This window comes from Magallana gigas, chromosome 2 (genome assembly GCF_963853765.1).
Source record: "Magallana gigas chromosome 2, xbMagGiga1.1, whole genome shotgun sequence".
Taxonomy (NCBI): domain Eukaryota; kingdom Metazoa; phylum Mollusca; class Bivalvia; order Ostreida; family Ostreidae; genus Magallana; species Magallana gigas.
This window is the reverse complement of record NC_088854.1, coordinates 42,568,914-42,585,995: the sequence shown is the minus strand read 5'-3', so window position 1 is coordinate 42,585,995 and position 17,082 is coordinate 42,568,914. Positions and strand designations below refer to the sequence as shown.

Genomic DNA, 17,082 nt, shown 5'->3' with positions numbered 1-17,082 from the left:
GCCATAAAGAAGCGTATCAGCTTAAATCGCCTCTACCAAATGTAATGCCTCACATGGATTTTTTAGACTGTTTTAATACAATATTTTAACATTATAGTGATCTAAATTACAAACTTTTGAAGTTTGATAAATACATGTATAAATTTTGTTATGTCTTTGTTTTGTCTTTGAAATGTCCATTGTGTTAAAGACAGTACACGTATAGTTGTTTTCTGCTTAAAGTCATATCGCTAGCATGGCGCTCGTGGCAAAAGGTCGTTTTCCACTAACCGGATGTATTTAATCACGCTTTTTCTAAATGAATACATGTACAAAAAACAAACCGTAGATCTTAATCATCTTTAGTGTAGAAATATAAAAAGAAGTGTTTTAAAATCTCACAATCCATTCAATACATTAGAAGTACATTTAACTGCTGTAAATGTCAAATGCATGTTTATGTAAAAATGACTTTGTAAAATTTAATGAAAATCATTCCTAATAGCTGAACTTTAAAGGAGTGTATTTTTCACCTATACTTATATGGTTTATTTCGGTTTTGGTCAACTTATCAAGTGTCAAATGATAGTGCTTTCTATTTTAATATCGGCAAAAATAAGAATATTTCAAACTTTACATTTTTACTATCACTATATTACAAACGTTTTGAATCGATATATCATTGTTTGATTCAATGAAACATTAAAACTTACCTAACCAACTGAATGTGAAATGTACATTTCAAAAAAAATATTTTTAATTTGATTTTTCCTACCTCAAAAAAAGTTTTCCTTGTAAACTTTTTACCCTCAGCTTCGAGCTAAATAGCATGCATAATGACTGTTCCACGTATTATTCATACCATATATGTGACAAAGAGTTATATAATGTTATACCATGTTAAAGCGACCGACAATATTCAAAAATAAACATTGTAGCTGGAATATTCTCAATAATTTTAGTAGGCCTTAAAACTGCAAATTCTCTTTAAATCCCTGTTGTGTGAGGTTCTAAAATAGCTTTCGTACATAATTTTGCACTCCTTTTATGTTAAAAGGGCAAGAAAGAAATTTGTACAAAATCAAGGAACTTTTGATGTTCTTCACACTAGCAGTTAGTAAAAACAATTTCTTTAAAATGAAAAACATTGGCACCAACTACAACTTTTCCTGAAAAGTGACTATTACAATGATCTGTGATTTAGAACGAAGTGATTCAAACATTTTTTATTCACTCACTCGAATAAAAGTGAATTAAATATATATTATGTCTTTTTTTTATTTTCAACATTATCAACAAATATATAATAACATTAAAATAAAGCTCTTACTGATTTCAAACATTTATTTCAAATTTCACAAATATATCCTCGGTGTTAAAAGCTCCAACTAATATCAAACTTTTCTTTTTAAATTTCACATATATATCCTCCGAGATTATAACCATTGTCACAGAAGACGTCGTGAATTTTGTACCGATCTCCAGCTAAAAATATCATACAGTTCTCTGGAGATTGCTCTGTGCCACTCGGTTCTCCTTTAGAAAAAACAAAATACGTCATTTTTGTCATAGTTCCGTGCTTGATCCATCTCCAGTCTCCTCCAGGTTTTTTACTGTTGATGTTCCTTCCACCAACGTAGTAGGAGATTCCTGAAAAGACGTTAAACAAGTAATCTACAATTTTTCATTTGTTTTGTGTATTTTGTAAAAATATTGTCCATTTTGTATTGTTAAATTTTCATTTTTATATTATTATGATTTATTTGTCTCGCTTTAATCATATTAGTTTTGTAAAATTTTCTATTTGTATCATATTTAATTTTGTATTTGTCTTTATCTTTTAATAAATAATTTACTGATTTAGAATTTGATTAATAAACGATAAACAATTGTGAGGTAACTCGTGGCACTGCTGGAATCGGCATTTTACAATTGCTTTAAAGTTTGGCTTGGTAAAAATAAAAAAGTAGTTAATTCGAGACAAAATACATATTTATCATGCTCTTACAGTGTAATCTAACTTGATTGTTTATGCAATCATAATTTTCTTATAATAATATCTAAATATATGAATTTACCTGTCTTCATTTTTTTTAACTTGTCCTTCATCAGCATGGTCTCTTCTAGCGTTTCAAAATTAGCCAGATATCCTCCAATCTGAAGACATCTAGCCTTAAACATTATAACAAACGCTTTTTTGATGAAAAATATTTCTGAATTCATAAAATTTAACTGATGTTCATTAACAATTGTTATTTTACTGTCGAACGAATCAGGAATAGTTTCGGTCTTGAAATATCGAAGACAAGAAAAATAAAAATGAAAAATCTTCAGATCTGTAGCTTGATACATGTATGTTGTAGAGCTTTCAGATCTGCGTTTAAAGTGGAAATTACAAAAGTAATGTTTTACTCACAAAGGCTTCATCCCCGGAAACGGCGTCTTTCTTTATAAAGTAACAAGAGCTTCTGTATTTGAAAAAGGGCAAAGGGCACATATCTGAAAGAAAAAGTAGTGCTATCGAAAGAGATATGCAAAGATAAGTGGCTTGAAAAGAACTAGTATGTAGAAATGGGCAATTTAAAGTACATTGTAAAATACCTCCAACTATTTCAATGGCATCGATTTCTACATAACCTTTGGACGCCAAGCAATCCACCTCGATTCTCAGCTCGTCTACTGGGAACATGATCCTCTGGAATAAGGAAGATATATATTTTTAGATAAAGGATGCTATGTATTGTGTTTCTTGATCCTATCCTGATATATAGAAAAATAACATACCTTTATTGGCGGAGAAAACTTCCTAGCTTTCCGTATGACATGAGCATGGGTGACATTGTATATGACCACCCATTGGTTATCTTCGTCTTTTGCCGAAATTTTTACGACTGCCCCGGCATGGTATGTTTCGTAGATGTTGACTTTCGTTAAAAAGATTTTCCTTGGAAATTTTACCTATCATAATAAAAAAAACAACAACACATATCTCGTTTTATCATTCTAACTTTCTCTCTTTCCCATATCATTTGGTGAATAATTTGTTCAATTGTTTTGACGTAGTGAAAATGTTATTTTGAGCTACTCATAAAAGTGCAATCAAAATTTTAAAAAGAGTACAATATAAAAAAAAGTACAATAAAGAAACTAAAAGACAGTATACACTATCGTTTGTTTTCGCGAAACGATAGAACAAATTATCAATTACGCATTTTATTTGAATACGTATTACAGTCATACATTGTAATATATAAATTCATATACTTTGCTTGTTCACGTGTTCATTTCATAATGATACTGTGTAAATATGGGAAAATATCCAGCATATATTGTAAATAATGGTGCAACAGGTACAGACGTGCAATGTCATATGATTTATCTCCAGAAACAAATTGTGAAGGTAATATTGTAAGGTAGAATGGATGAAGGGGTACGTTAATTAAACATTTGTCTTACGGGAACATAAGTCGACAAAAATTTATCAGTATTAAACATGAATAAGCAATTCAAAGGAAGTACAGATTTCATACATGCATGTTTCATTTTTGTTTACAGATTAACTGTCAATGGCTGGTTTTGAAGATCTAAATATTGGCAGTTCTTTAACGTAATTTTTTCTTATTAAAATCGTGTCTCTAATGATTTGCTTTATCTAAATCAGATATAGATTTTACTATATTTGGTTGCAAAAATGTTTTTTTGACAAACAGCATTATCAAATTTTGTATGAAATACAGACTTTATCAAGTGTAATATACTGGTTTTTCTTGTGAGAAGTTATGGAAATGTCAAATTTGAATTATTGAAAAACCATATTTCAATATCACACCAATATTTTTTTACAATCATAAGAAAGGTAATCAATTGTTTCATTGTATGTTTTAAAGAAAAAAACATGATGGAAAACATATTGAATTTATCTTCAACAGGTTTTGATTACTTTGTATTATTCTGTATAGAATTTGCAATTGGGGGAAATGAAACCTTCTATTGGGAGTTTGAGAGAAACTTTGTAAGTTACTTTCCATTCGATATCTGTAAAAAAAATCCTTTTCACTTCTTACTTATCAACTTTACTGGTTCTCATTTATTTCTATTAAAGATTTAATTAAAATAAAAATAGTATTCATTTCTTTGCAACTTTTAGTTTTTTCCCATAAAATAAAAAATAGAGTTTGTAATGTAAGGCTAGTCTCTTTTTTTCGCATATTTTCTGTGTTAAATGTACACTTTTTTGTCCTACAGTGTTTATACATGTATTTTAACAATATTTGTTTTCACATTTAAGTTTATTAGAAAATTCCTAATAAGATTAAACATCATCAATGAAAATAAACCCTGCTATATCGGTTTTTTTTTAAATATTGAAGTTTTGCGGATCCCAGTGCTGTTATTTTCACATGCATATTCATGATTCTGTAAATTTTCTTATGATTACTTGTGAAATTTATAACCTTTCTCAAGCTTTATAAAATGTTTTTCAAAAATAAGCTTGGTATTTTCTTGCTGATAGTTTAAAAGAAATATTACACTCTCTCCCAAAATTCTGTTGATTTTATCTGCAGAATAGCAGATAAAATGAGTTTAACCTTAAAATATGTTAAGAAACTTATTGAAAACCAGAAGTCGATGTACATCGAAGACCCCTATATAACTTGATTTCTGATGTTTATAATGTAATGGAAATGGCAATTGTATTAAATGTTCATTTCTAGATGAAAGATATAGATAGCAAAATACTTTTAAATGTATAATACAATATCAATCCAATTCGTTATACTTAAATGTTAATCCCGGAATTTATAACTATAGGTTAAAAAATTATGAATATGTACGCACTTCAATAAAGTGAACTCTGTCTAACTGATTAGAAGACTGTGTCCAAGTGTTCACCGAGTCGCCATACTTTGGATATACGTCTGGTTTTCCTAAAACTTGATTAGCAGAATAACTGGAAACAAAATTTAAACAATGAAAAGTACCAAATCCTTTTAATTGCAGTAGAATGAATAAAAGATTTTATAGGTTTTGATTTTACCCTCCAGTGTTGTACTGGTTGGAAAACTTTGTTACTTCGGAGGCCCAAAAATGTATGCTTGCTTGACTTTCTAGCAATAAAAATAAAATAAAACTTGCATATTGATATATCCATTTATCAGATAATGATTTTATAGATTTAAGAAATGAATTTAATAATTTTTCTATTGATCGACGTATCAAAGAAAAAATTGACCGGAAAACTTCATCAATGCGCGTAGCGCATTGATGAAAAAGTTTTCCGGTCAATTTTTTCTTTGATACGTCGATCAATAGAAAAATTATTAAATTCATTTCTTATCATTTAATTTGGCTTTTCACACTATAAAAACAAAGAATGTCTGTCATCATAAAGATTTAATTTAACGATGAAAATTTGAACCGTGCGTAGGAATACACAAAACGAAAGTAACAGTTCAATTCAAAATGGCCGTATGTGTCCCATTACAACGCTCTACAAGGCAGAATTAAATGGATTCGATCCGAAATTGAAGGTGCAGTTGTTGAAGGCCGAGTTTGATATAAAAGACGAGGATAAACCCTGACTGGAGGTATGCTGCATGGTATTAAACACAGACTGTGAGAGTGAAGGTGAAACGGTGGGCTCGACATGTGCCTGTTGTGGAAGTGCGGTAGTAATCCTGGAAGTGCACGGGGAAGCAACCATACAGGACGATGACTCCGCCGAAGAGGACGATGACACCGATGAAGAGGAAGCTTTAGCGACTTTAGCCAACGCATGACTCAGGTGCTGCTTTTGTGCCGTTGAACAGTCCCTGTTGTAGGATCTGACAGATGCTTCATTTCGATGGCCACTCATGTACATGATATGGCGGATTTCAAACCCTTCATCATTTAAAGCTTGTATTGCTGTGCTGCGGAGACAGTGTGCTGTGTATTTCCGGGAGCAACCAGCATTCCTGGAGATATCTGGCATAAATTTTGAAAACTGGTATGGTTTGCAGGGTTTAGCTAGGTACCAGATATCAGTGGTTTGTGGTGAGGATAAGGCTGCTTTACTGCAGTGGTTAAAGAGAAACGTTGCTTGAGGATCGATATGCTGGAGAAAAGTCTTAAGTGTTTGAACAGGACAATTCGAATCACCAGTCGCATACATTCTTTTGTCGTGGGGTGCTTCCTGGTTTTCTAGCCCTCCTTGCCAGTTCTTTTGCTTAGTTTCGTGGGAGAGGGACACATATTCAACTCCCTTGTCATCTTTAAGGAAGAGAAAGGACTTGGGAGTCAACTGTTGGTGAAATTCTAAACCCCTTGATACGAAATGAAGGGATAAATTGAACCAGACACGATAGCGGAGAATAACAGGGCAGGAGATAGATGACAAGTATTGTGATATTTTGTGAAGATCATCGGGGGACACTACTGCCTTGTGCTGAGTAGGTTTGGAAAGTCCGAGGGCCATGTTCTGCTTAAGTTTTCCTGCAAGAGCCCCGTTGGCTTGTTTAAAAGCTTTGTCATGGACTATATCCATGTCCCTTCCTATGTCACTGAGATGACGATTGATGGCAGACCTGATACCTTTTAATGTGTTTTTGTGATATTCGTTTGACATTTTATTTTCCTTTTCGCCATTGAAATCAGGTTTCGGTTGCACTTCTGTGTAAAACCATCTCAAGTGATTATTTAGCTCTTCTTTTGAAATTGACTGCAGATCAAGTTGAAATCCAAATTTCTCAATGCTCCAATCTGAAATTTTTTTTTCTATGTTAGTGTTTTGATTACATTATTTTTTTATTTTATGTTTCAAGTTTTGTGGATTTTTAGTAAATTTTTGAAAAGTTTAATTTTCATGTTAACTTTGCTTTTTGACAGATTTTGCTGTTTGACATTCTCTTTTTTCTTATTTTTATTAACTTATAACATTACACATGTTTATTGTTGATATATTTATTTCACCTGCATTTAGGTGTTGTTTTTTAATTATTGCTTTTTTTCCATTTAGGTATTATGAAGTTTTCAAATATTTTTATTTGGGTTATAAACAAGTGGCAGATAATTTTCCCTTTGTTATTGTATGTTATTACAAGTTTTAGACCCACCTTGCAAAATTTTCATTCCCCATTTTGTTTTGGCTTTTGTTGTTGAAGATTGCTTTTTTGATTCAATTTCACACAGCTCCTCAACAGTTAATGATTTAAATCTTTGTTTTGGTTTCTCAGCAATGGCTGGTAGCGGTGGCCTTTGATCTTCAAAAGCTTTGGTCATTTCAGTAATAGCCTGATTGGTGCTTGTAGATACAGCTACTTCATTCAGTGTGAATTCTTGATCGTCATTATCGAGCAAAAATGCCAACATATCTTCGTCCAAATCGTCCTCATTGTAGCCCAGTTTAATTCGTTCCGTTATATTTCCAAGATCAAAGGTCGCCGGTTGATCAGCCATGTTTATGATCGAACTTGTATGATACGCAGACGATAACGTGAGATTAAATGGGATTTTTTTTAAATTTGCGTCATCATTATGTGTTTTAATGTTTAATGTTTTAAATTGTTTGTTTGTGAATGCGTATTTTATTGTTTACAATAAAAAGAAATTCATCATGCTCTGGATTTTGTTCAACACGTTTTTCTGGAAATACCCATTCTATAAATAGCACAGAACTTAAACAAGAGAAAAGTATTTCCGGCTGCTGAGTGCAAACGCACTCAAAATTTTATTGATGCAGGTATCAAAGAAATTTTTCGACCAATCAGAAGCGCCGATATCTCATCAAACGAATGAATATTAAATGATATAAATATATAATAACAATTATTTTTCTTCTGAAGGAAAACACCGGTAAAATAAAAAGAACTAAGCTTTTATGAAGTGATGATTTTTGGGAAAAAAATTATTATTCCTAGATGGCCAATTTTCAAAAAATATATACTGTCCTTACTTTTCGTCTTAGTAAAGTTATATAGCGAGAGAATAGTAATAGATATAACAATAAATTGCATAGAATTCAAATATAATGTCAAAGGGATTAATCAACTTTGAACGTTAGACCTACTGTGGAATAGGCAACTTTTTCTATATACAATATAAATATTTTTTTCAGCCAGTTAAAAGCGTGTAAAAAACAAAATTTTATTATGTAAATATAAACAATAGCTCTAGGCGGATTCAAATTCGTGCTTCACTCGATATTTTAACCACTGTTCTTTTTAACGAAATTGACACAAACAATTTAACAGATCCATCGTGTGACGTTGTGTCTTAAAAAGTTTAAGTTTTGATGTAGTGGGCAACATGAATCATTTGATCATATATCCATAAAGAGTGAGTAAAAATACGTATATTATTATTTTTTATCGATTAGGATGTTACAAAGTAAGAACAGCCAATGTTCCATATATTTTTGGATTACCAATGTAACCAAATTTAAAGCTACTTGGAAATCTGAGGTAAGTCCATGCAAGTCCGTAGAGTCTGTGCTCTAAATGTAATTTAATTTTAGTTTAAACTGATCAAATATAATTCCTGACGTTAACGGAAAATGTACCAGAAGATGTCAATTAACGATGCACAAAGTTATTCATTATAGTTACACGAATCAAAAATGAAATCTTAATAGCTAAACAATTAGCAGATTACAATGTATATATTCTTTTGCGCACCTTCTGTCCCGGAAAGCATGTATTGATTACAATCCATTATCGTAAGAAATAGATGAAAATATACTTAGTTGATATCCTACCCATACAAGTTTTAAATGTGTACAAGATTCCAAGAACCAAGATTTTACCTTGAAAAGCCAAGAAAATCCACACAAGTATAAATAACTGTATATCCATTGCTAGTCTCTCATCACAAATGTTATGAAATTTGATCACACTATTTTATAGGCCAACTCAAGTTTTGCGGATAATATTTCAAAATAATTATCGCATTGCGCGTTTGATTCTACAGCTTTTAAAATTAATTTACCTAGCATTAAAATAAACAAGTTTGTTTGTGGGGGATGCCCGGTCACGATTAAAAGTGTATTCTTTCAACTGACATATTCATGCAAAAAAACTGATGTACCTGAATCATTATAAATATAGCGAATTTTGGGGGCCAAATTTGACTAATATCATATATAGTTCTTTGAAAGATAAAAAAAATTGATTTTTTAGTATGCATATTGCACACAAAATTGCTTAACATTGTCTTTTATTCACTTCAAACTGGGCAGCTGCAGACTTCAGAGGGCCGGTTCGGGTTTGTTGGATTTTTTTTAAAACTACTATAGCAAAACTCTCTATTTTTATAACCATATGTAATTTACAACAACTCTAGTTTATTTGCAAAGTTTCAAGAAAATCGACTGTCTGTTTTTTAAGGGGTCATCTCAAAATTCGGTTACATTTACTACAGGAATATATAGGAAATATTTTTCGCAATTCGAAGCAGATAAAAAACCTACAGAAGCTTTTTTTCTCAAATCATCCGGTTTTAACTTGGGGCCATCTAAAAATATCAAATTACAGCATATTTTGCTATATACTTGGAGCATTACAAATGTAGACTGGTATGATGGATTCCTTATAAATTGAAACCCCCCCCCCCCCCCCCCCCCGAGGATCGGATTTCTTTATCTGGAATTTGTTGAGTGTGCTCAATTTTTTAAATGATATAGAAAAAACAATCATTAAAAGTATGTATAATCCGTATCTTATTAGAATGCAAAAAAACATGCTCAATGACAACTAAAGTCGGATCCCTAATAAAAGATTTAAAAAATCTTGAAAAACATGGAAAGAGGTCATTGGTGTCCACTCTTTAACCATATTTTAAGAAATAGGTTGTAAATTGCATTATCAAGTTGTAGTTTTGAAATTAAATAAGTCTTTAAAATGTATTTTGCGATTTTCCTACTTTATTTCTGATTTTAGGCAATCATGCAATTTCAATTTCACAAATATATCCTCCAAGCTTTTTCCACATTTGGTGTTAAGGAATTTGTACCCATCTCCTACGCAAAACGTCATGCAGTCTTGAGGGGATTGCTCGGTTCCCTCTCCAAAAGCGTAATGCTTCATTTGTGTCATAGTTCCCTGTTTGATCCACCTCCAGTCACCTCCTTTTTTCTGTTAATGTTTCTTCCGCCCACGTTATTCAATATTTATTATATATTGCAAAAGATGTGCTTAAATGATACACAAGTACTTGTACGTGTACTTCAGTCACACGTTTTCTGAAATTCATGATCTTTAAGTAAACTTGCCAGCAAGTGTTACAACCATTGCATCACATTTTAGATGTAATGTAATGTCGCAGAAAATACTTGCCAGAAAGTTGTAAGTTAGAGCCACGATTTCGCAACATTTACTAAACATTAAATGCAACTGTAAACTATGTTGTAACTAAATCGTAGTGTTGGTAATAATTTGTATATTGGTGCCACTTTTGCTTTATATAAAAAAAATTATTGTCTCAAATATTATTTGTATTTCAATTCATTTCTTCTTCAAAGTAGTTGTTACTAGATTTATTGTCTTTTTTTTTAAATTTGATATAGTAATTTCAATAAAGCATTGAGCATGAAGCTTTGTGACTCATTTAACTATTACGAAATGTAACTGACCATATACCTTGTCTGGCTTACCTGCCAGTGATGTATTGCGATATATGTGATATTTATATACAATATAGACCCCAAAATATAGACCCCAAAATTTTGTTTTGAGTTTTGGTTTAGATATTTGTGTAGATATTAAAAAAATACTTTAGAAAAAGACTTAGAGACTTATTATCGCAGAATCCAACGTCCTTAAATTGCTCGTATAAACATTTTTGGCATAAATATAAATGTTTTTATTTTTTTCATCATGATGAATAATAATAAATTGATTCAGTAAATTATCAGCCTGTTGAAAAATTGAAAAATAATACTGTGGTTTCAATAATATTCAAGGGTATCAATATTCGTGGATAAAGTGAAAATCACAGTTTCAAGGATACGTAAATTCGTGGCCAATGACCCTATCAATACAAAATGTTAATAGAAATTGCACTTCAATGAACATTAAATTTCGTGGATCAACTTAACAACAAAATCCACGAAAATTGGTATTCAACGAATATTGATGAAACCACAGTAATCATTTTTCGAGGAACGTGTCGTCTGACCTTAACAGAAAAAAGGTTAATACTAGTAGATCAATTTTTTCCTCTATCACAATTACTTTTTTTCTTAACTACACGTATAATAATTGCACCTTTTATGAATTGGAAACACACCATTTGGTAATTTTAACGTTATAAAATTCAACTGCTGAAAGTTTTTTAATGTGCCAAATAGCCAAAAAATATTTGGATTTTAATATTCGACTTACAGTTATACTTCTGATCGGATGTTAGAATAACTGATTAGTTGGTATTTACAAGCAGACAAGGAAATCGTCATAAGTGCTCTCCGCGAGTAATTCATACATTAATATCTCTGTCTGTAATGTGAAAATCACATGATAATCATCTTAAATTCTATCATTTTTATCTAAAGTGGATCATGTCAAAGCATATACAAGTACAAGAAAATAGCTGATTCCAATGATTTGTCGCATGCAATACCGTTTTAATGATTTCTACGGTTAGTCTATAACATCATATCTGTAAGTTGTGCATTTTATTTCTTTTCAAGGAATTTGTGGTATATACAAAATCGTCGATATCAAAATTAACTTTAACGAGCCTCAATTTAAAACAGGCCTTTGATCTGTTCACCAAGTTTAGTTTAAAATATTATTCACACAAATGCGATATATATATATATATATATTGTCGTGTGTGATTTTACTTTTACATTTTATGTTTACTTTATCCAATGAGTTGAAATGGTGTATATATTCGCGAGGCTTGCGCGGGTTATGTATTTTTTCCTGCAATATCGCTACCTTCATATCCCACATGAATCATCAAAGAAAGCATTTTATTGTTTAAATGAATTTAACTATAATTAAAATACTAAGTACGGTTTCATGTATTCAAAGATAAAAATAAAAAAATGTAATTTGCAATTCATTTTATTGTCCATATATCATTGATTTTCATGCTTCACAAATATATCCGCCGACCCTTTTTCCACACACGCTGTCGTGAAATGTGTACCCGTCTCCTGCATGAAACAACAAACAGTCCTGGGGAGACTGTTCTTTTCCGTCCGGTTCGCATTTACCAAAAGCAAAATACTTTATTTTTGTCATAGATCCGTGTTTAATCCACCTCCAATCCCCACCTGGTTTTCTTCTGTTTATGTTCCTTCCACCGACAAAGAAGGAGATTCCTGATAATAAAAGATGCTTGTTTGGTGAAAACGGTTGTGAGAGACCATTCCAGTAATACTTTTTTCATTAGGTAACTTAAAATCAAATTTTATAGTCAAAGGTTTTTAAAGGAACAAAATGGTAACTAAAATGTAAGTTTCTTTAAGATACGTAAAAAAAACTTTCAAAGTAATTTGCATGCAGCTAAAGGTCAGTATTGCTTATTTTATTATGTGTGCTTTTACGATTTATCCTGGGGTTAAGTGTGATTGAAAGCAAGCAATTTTCTGATATCAAGTCTAACAATATAAAAATAATTCTCTTTTTTTTTCTGTCTGTCTGTCTGTCTCATATATATATATATATATATATATATATATATATATATATATATATATATGCGCGCGCGCGCGTGTGTGTGTGTGTTTATTAAGATTACCTGTCTTCATTTTCATTAATTTATACTTTATCAGCATGGCTTCTTCGAGCGTTTCAATATTAGCCAGATATCCACCAATTCGAAGACATTTAGCCTTGAACATTAAATGAGTATGCTTATAAATATCAGAAGTCAGAAAAAGGGTTCAATAAACATAATATAAGGGGAAAAACACTCACAAATGCCTCATCTCCGGACACCGTGTCTTTCTTAATCAAGTAACAAGAATTCCCGTATTGGAAAAAAGGTGAAGGGCACATATCTATTGTAACAGGCAGAAACAAGGTAACATTAGCAATAAAAAATATAAGATATGAGTATTTCTATTCATATTATTATTATAGCATTATGAAACAAATCAAACTCATTTGTTATCTAAACAATTTATATAAAAAATATTCACCCCCAACTATCTCAATGGCATCGATTTCAACGTAATGTTTAGACGCCGAACAATCCACCTCGATTCTCAACTCGTCTACAGGGAACATAATCCTCTGGTATACAGTGATAAAATAAATCAAAGAATAAATAACAAAATACGAAAACTGTGTTTTGTAATTTGTTTCTTAAATTGTGTTTTGTTTGTTTTTTTATTTTATAATAACTGATTATTATTATCATCGTTATCATTTATTTAAGGAATGAATTCCATATTTATTTGTTTTATACGATATAAAATGGTTTGGGGCAGTTTACGCTTTATAAACCGCGATGCCCTTTATAAAAAAGCGTAAACTGTTTCAAACCATTTTATATCGTATTGATACATTTTTGACGTTAGTCTTACTATGACGTAGGCAACATTCTTTATACGATATAAAATAAAAATTTTAACCAATCAGAAAGCGCGTTACAACCAGAATTAAATTATTATTACAAGAAATATCATGATCTTACTTTTATTTGTGGAGAAAACTTCCTTGATTCTCGTATGACTTGAGCATGAGTGGCATTGAATATATCCACCCACTGATTCTGTCCGTCTTTAGCCGATATTTTCACCACTGCCCCAGCGTGGAACGTTTCGTAGATGTTCACTTTAGTTATGAAGATTTTCCTAGGAAATTTTACCTATTATAATAGTAGTGAAAATAAACATTTTATTTTATATGTTTAGATTCCAGTAAAAGAAAAAAATCCTATGTCCCTCGATTTTTGATTGCGTTTGAGATCACCACTCAAAGTTTTATTATGTCGAAATTTTTATACTTAACAGTTAAATAATCATAATTGATTGTATATAATAATTAACGACAGGTATCATAACCGTGTAAAATTACAAAAAGAAAAAATCATATACTTTAAACATTCTCATTCCAGAAATCTTAATGTTGAAAATTCAATCAAGAAAAATGAATTAAAAATGATAAAATTTACATAATGAATTCACCTCTATAAAATGGACCCTGTCACGTTCGCTAGCCGCCTGTGTCCAAGTACCACCAATGTCACCATACCGAGGATAGACGTTAGGTCTTCCCAAAATTTGCTTTGCAGAGTAACTGAAATCAACATCCAAACAATAAAAAGCCCTCGTACCTAGCTAACTGGAACGAATCTGATATTCTTTTGTTTTATTTTAAATATTTACGTTCCGGTGTTGTACTGGGTGGAAAACTTCGTGACTTCGGAGGCCCAAAGATGTATGCTTGCTTGGATCCCTGTAATTAAAAGAAAAAAGATACTTGTATATACTCTCTTCTCATTAAATCGCGAGTTCAAATGCCCATACGATATTTAATGAAATAAACTAAACAAAAACATGATTAAATGCATATTTCTTTTCCTAATCAATTTTAGTTAATTGTTTTCATAAATCATCATAGTGTAACATAAACAAATGCTATAACTCAACAGTGCTTCCAATGCCGCGATAGAGTGCAGTCTTGCCCTATGATTCCTTCCACTCCCAAATTGCAGAGTTAAGGGATCAATGGACAAGACGAAGATACAATAAAATCTCTATTTTTTAAGGTAAATAAATCTTGTTGTTTGAAAAATAGCACACAAATTAGTAATCAAATTAAATCAAGTCATTTTCCACAAATCGAGACTTATATTAACTTTATTAAAAGCACTTGGAATATGATTTTTTAAAGAAAATAAAGAAGTGGAATGAGACCAGAATACTTCAAGATATGCATCTACATGTACATATATTTAAACAATAAAATCCTTTCTTTGTTGTTTCGTGCGGGACATGAAGGTGGCTACATTGCTGAAAAAATACGTTATGTTATTTTTTTCTGCAATGGTTGCTACCTTCATAACTCGCATTCATCATCAAAAAATATTTTATTGTATATTTACATCTGTTTTAAATTGTGTAACAAATTAATAAATTGATTGTAAGAAGTAAATTAACTTAATGACTGTTAATGTACATTTGTACGTTAGCTTAAAGGAAACAGTCAATCGTCTGCTATGTGAATTTGAGTCGACACATCATAGTTATTTCTTGCAGCCAATGATTTTTCTTAGGTCGCTGTAGGTTTCGTCCAATCAATTAACGAGTCAAACTAGATTTAAGTCTGATTGTTTCTATAAAGCTATGAATTAACTTAACGTTTCCAAAAGAAATAGAAGGAATCATACTAGGAAGATCTAAATATAATGAAATGATTTCTTATCAATTACTTTCTAAGGCGAGAGATAACTACGGTGATCACATATGAATTGTTTATACAAGTTTGAAATGAAACTTTTAGAACCAAGTTATTACCTTGAAAAGACAAGAAAATCCAGACATATATTAAATATTGTGCGTGGTACTTCATCACTGGATTGTCACTATAAATGTTTTGAAATTCGATCGCATTGTTTTATATAAAATTCTAATTCTACGCTGTAACAATCCTTAGTTTTGTGGATAATGTTTCAAACTGATTTTCACATTGCATGTTTTCATTATACGGTTTAAAAATTATTTTACTCATCATTCACAAGGTAGATAAAACAAATTGGTTTTATATTTAGTTTTATATTAAGTTTGTTTACATCGTAATACAAGCTGTGGATTACAATCTAATTGTCACCAAGTCTAATTAAAATTAGATAAAATGAAATATAACCACTTTTACCTCAGTCAAATATCTATGTTCATCATGCAAATAACCAACAAACAAACATAAACAAAAACAAAACACAAAACACAAAAAAGCACCAACCACTAAAAATCTTTTTTGAAAGAACTCGATTTCTCTTGTGTAATGAGACGATATATAGACAATTGTGAACTTTTAAGATCAGTTCTATGTAAATATCAAATTTCTGCGGCCAAGTGTAGCCACCGTTTTTCTTCACATTGAATATTTTAGCGTACTTTATTGGTAATTAAAGGAGACAGAAGTAAAAAAAAAAATTTTAAATGGAAATTTTTTGCTATTTTGAAGACAAATTGCGTTGAATGCGGCGATTTTTTTTAATATTGGTCATTTTACTGAATAAAATGATCATATAAAGAATATTGTGAATTTTAGAATCATAGAAAATTGTTTATGGACAAATATTTACATTCAGTGTATATATCCCTTTATGTTTGCATTGGAAATCGTTCAATTTTCCATGAAAACACTTTGCTAATTCATGCGCCATGAGTACAAAGATTAATGTCTTCACGGGTTTTAAGTATATTTATTTTTGTAAGATTAAATGAAATGTTTAACATAACCAAACAATACACATGTATTTCATATAAATGGACATTACTATGAATATAAATATAGGCATTCATTCATAAACGGTTTAAAAGTGTTACCATTGTAACTAAAGAATGTTTAAACAATAACATTTTTTTCAATTTTTTTAACGTTTTAACATGTTGTTTTGACTTGGTAAAAGAGACAATATATAACAAAGTTTAAACTGGTTGCTATGGTAGGAAGGTAAAATCAGTGTAATCATTAAAATCTGTATGGTTTTTTTTTTGGGGGGGGGGGGGGTTAAAGAAATTTTATACATACCTTTGGCATAATATTTCAAATAAATTGAATGGAATGACCTAGAATGTCCCCCACTTTCCTGGAGTACCAGTTACTTAAAGCTTCATTTTAGCAATATAAACTGCCGTTGCTATGACGTTTTAAACATCTTCTGTTTGATTTTCTCTAATCTACATAATTCCTTAGCAATGTTAACAGAACTTTTCTGCTGTTGAATAATGGTTTAAATACATTTGATTTACAAGTCTATCATGTTTTTTACACCTGACAAACAAGAATGGTTTTAATTTTCTTATCGTTCGTTATCTTTATGTATATTTTGAAAACAGCTTAATATCATTAGTCTGGTTTTATGAAAACTTCTATCGGACTTAAACAATTATTTAAAAATCAAATTTCATGGTGACATTCTTTAGATATTAATTTGCCCACCAAT

At 30.8% G+C, this 17,082-nt stretch overlaps 3 protein-coding genes across 6 annotated transcripts; all 3 read right to left on the bottom strand.

Moving 5' to 3' along the window:
- Positions 1 to 1,307: 1,307 nt before the first annotated feature.
- On the bottom strand, positions 1,308 to 8,842 carry LOC105339108 (uncharacterized). Of its 2 annotated transcripts, none has more exons than XM_066076726.1 (8): positions 8,762 to 8,842; positions 5,018 to 5,087; positions 4,819 to 4,930; positions 2,764 to 2,937; positions 2,581 to 2,674; positions 2,396 to 2,496; positions 2,058 to 2,151; positions 1,308 to 1,629 (listed from the first exon to the last, which is right to left on the bottom strand). In XM_066076726.1, exons 1-8 carry the CDS (start codon positions 8,808 to 8,810, stop codon positions 1,388 to 1,390), a joined length of 936 nt encoding a protein of 311 aa, XP_065932798.1. In that variant the 5' UTR covers positions 8,811 to 8,842; the 3' UTR covers positions 1,308 to 1,387. The 2 variants fall into 2 exon arrangements, with proteins under 2 accessions (XP_065932798.1, XP_065932799.1); XM_066076727.1 differs by having other exon boundaries at positions 2,396 to 2,478.
- Positions 5,471 to 7,416, bottom strand: LOC117684938 (uncharacterized). Its single transcript, XM_066074327.1, has 2 exons — positions 7,074 to 7,416; positions 5,471 to 6,720 (listed from the first exon to the last, which is right to left on the bottom strand). Exons 1-2 carry the CDS (start codon positions 7,414 to 7,416, stop codon positions 5,471 to 5,473), a joined length of 1,593 nt encoding a protein of 530 aa, XP_065930399.1.
- A 3,166-nt stretch (positions 8,843 to 12,008) lies between the features above and the next one.
- Positions 12,009 to 15,520, bottom strand: LOC105341609 (F-box/LRR-repeat protein 4-like). 3 transcript variants are annotated; one of them, XM_066076722.1, is made up of 8 exons: positions 15,428 to 15,520; positions 14,297 to 14,366; positions 14,096 to 14,207; positions 13,603 to 13,776; positions 13,106 to 13,199; positions 12,882 to 12,964; positions 12,703 to 12,796; positions 12,009 to 12,283 (listed from the first exon to the last, which is right to left on the bottom strand). In XM_066076722.1, exons 1-8 carry the CDS (start codon positions 15,480 to 15,482, stop codon positions 12,048 to 12,050), a joined length of 918 nt encoding a protein of 305 aa, XP_065932794.1. In that variant the 5' UTR covers positions 15,483 to 15,520; the 3' UTR covers positions 12,009 to 12,047. The 3 variants fall into 3 exon arrangements, with proteins under 3 accessions (XP_065932794.1, XP_065932797.1, XP_065932796.1); XM_066076725.1 differs by lacking the exon at positions 12,703 to 12,796; XM_066076724.1 differs by lacking the exons at positions 12,703 to 12,796; positions 12,882 to 12,964.
- Positions 15,521 to 17,082: the final 1,562 nt, after the last annotated feature.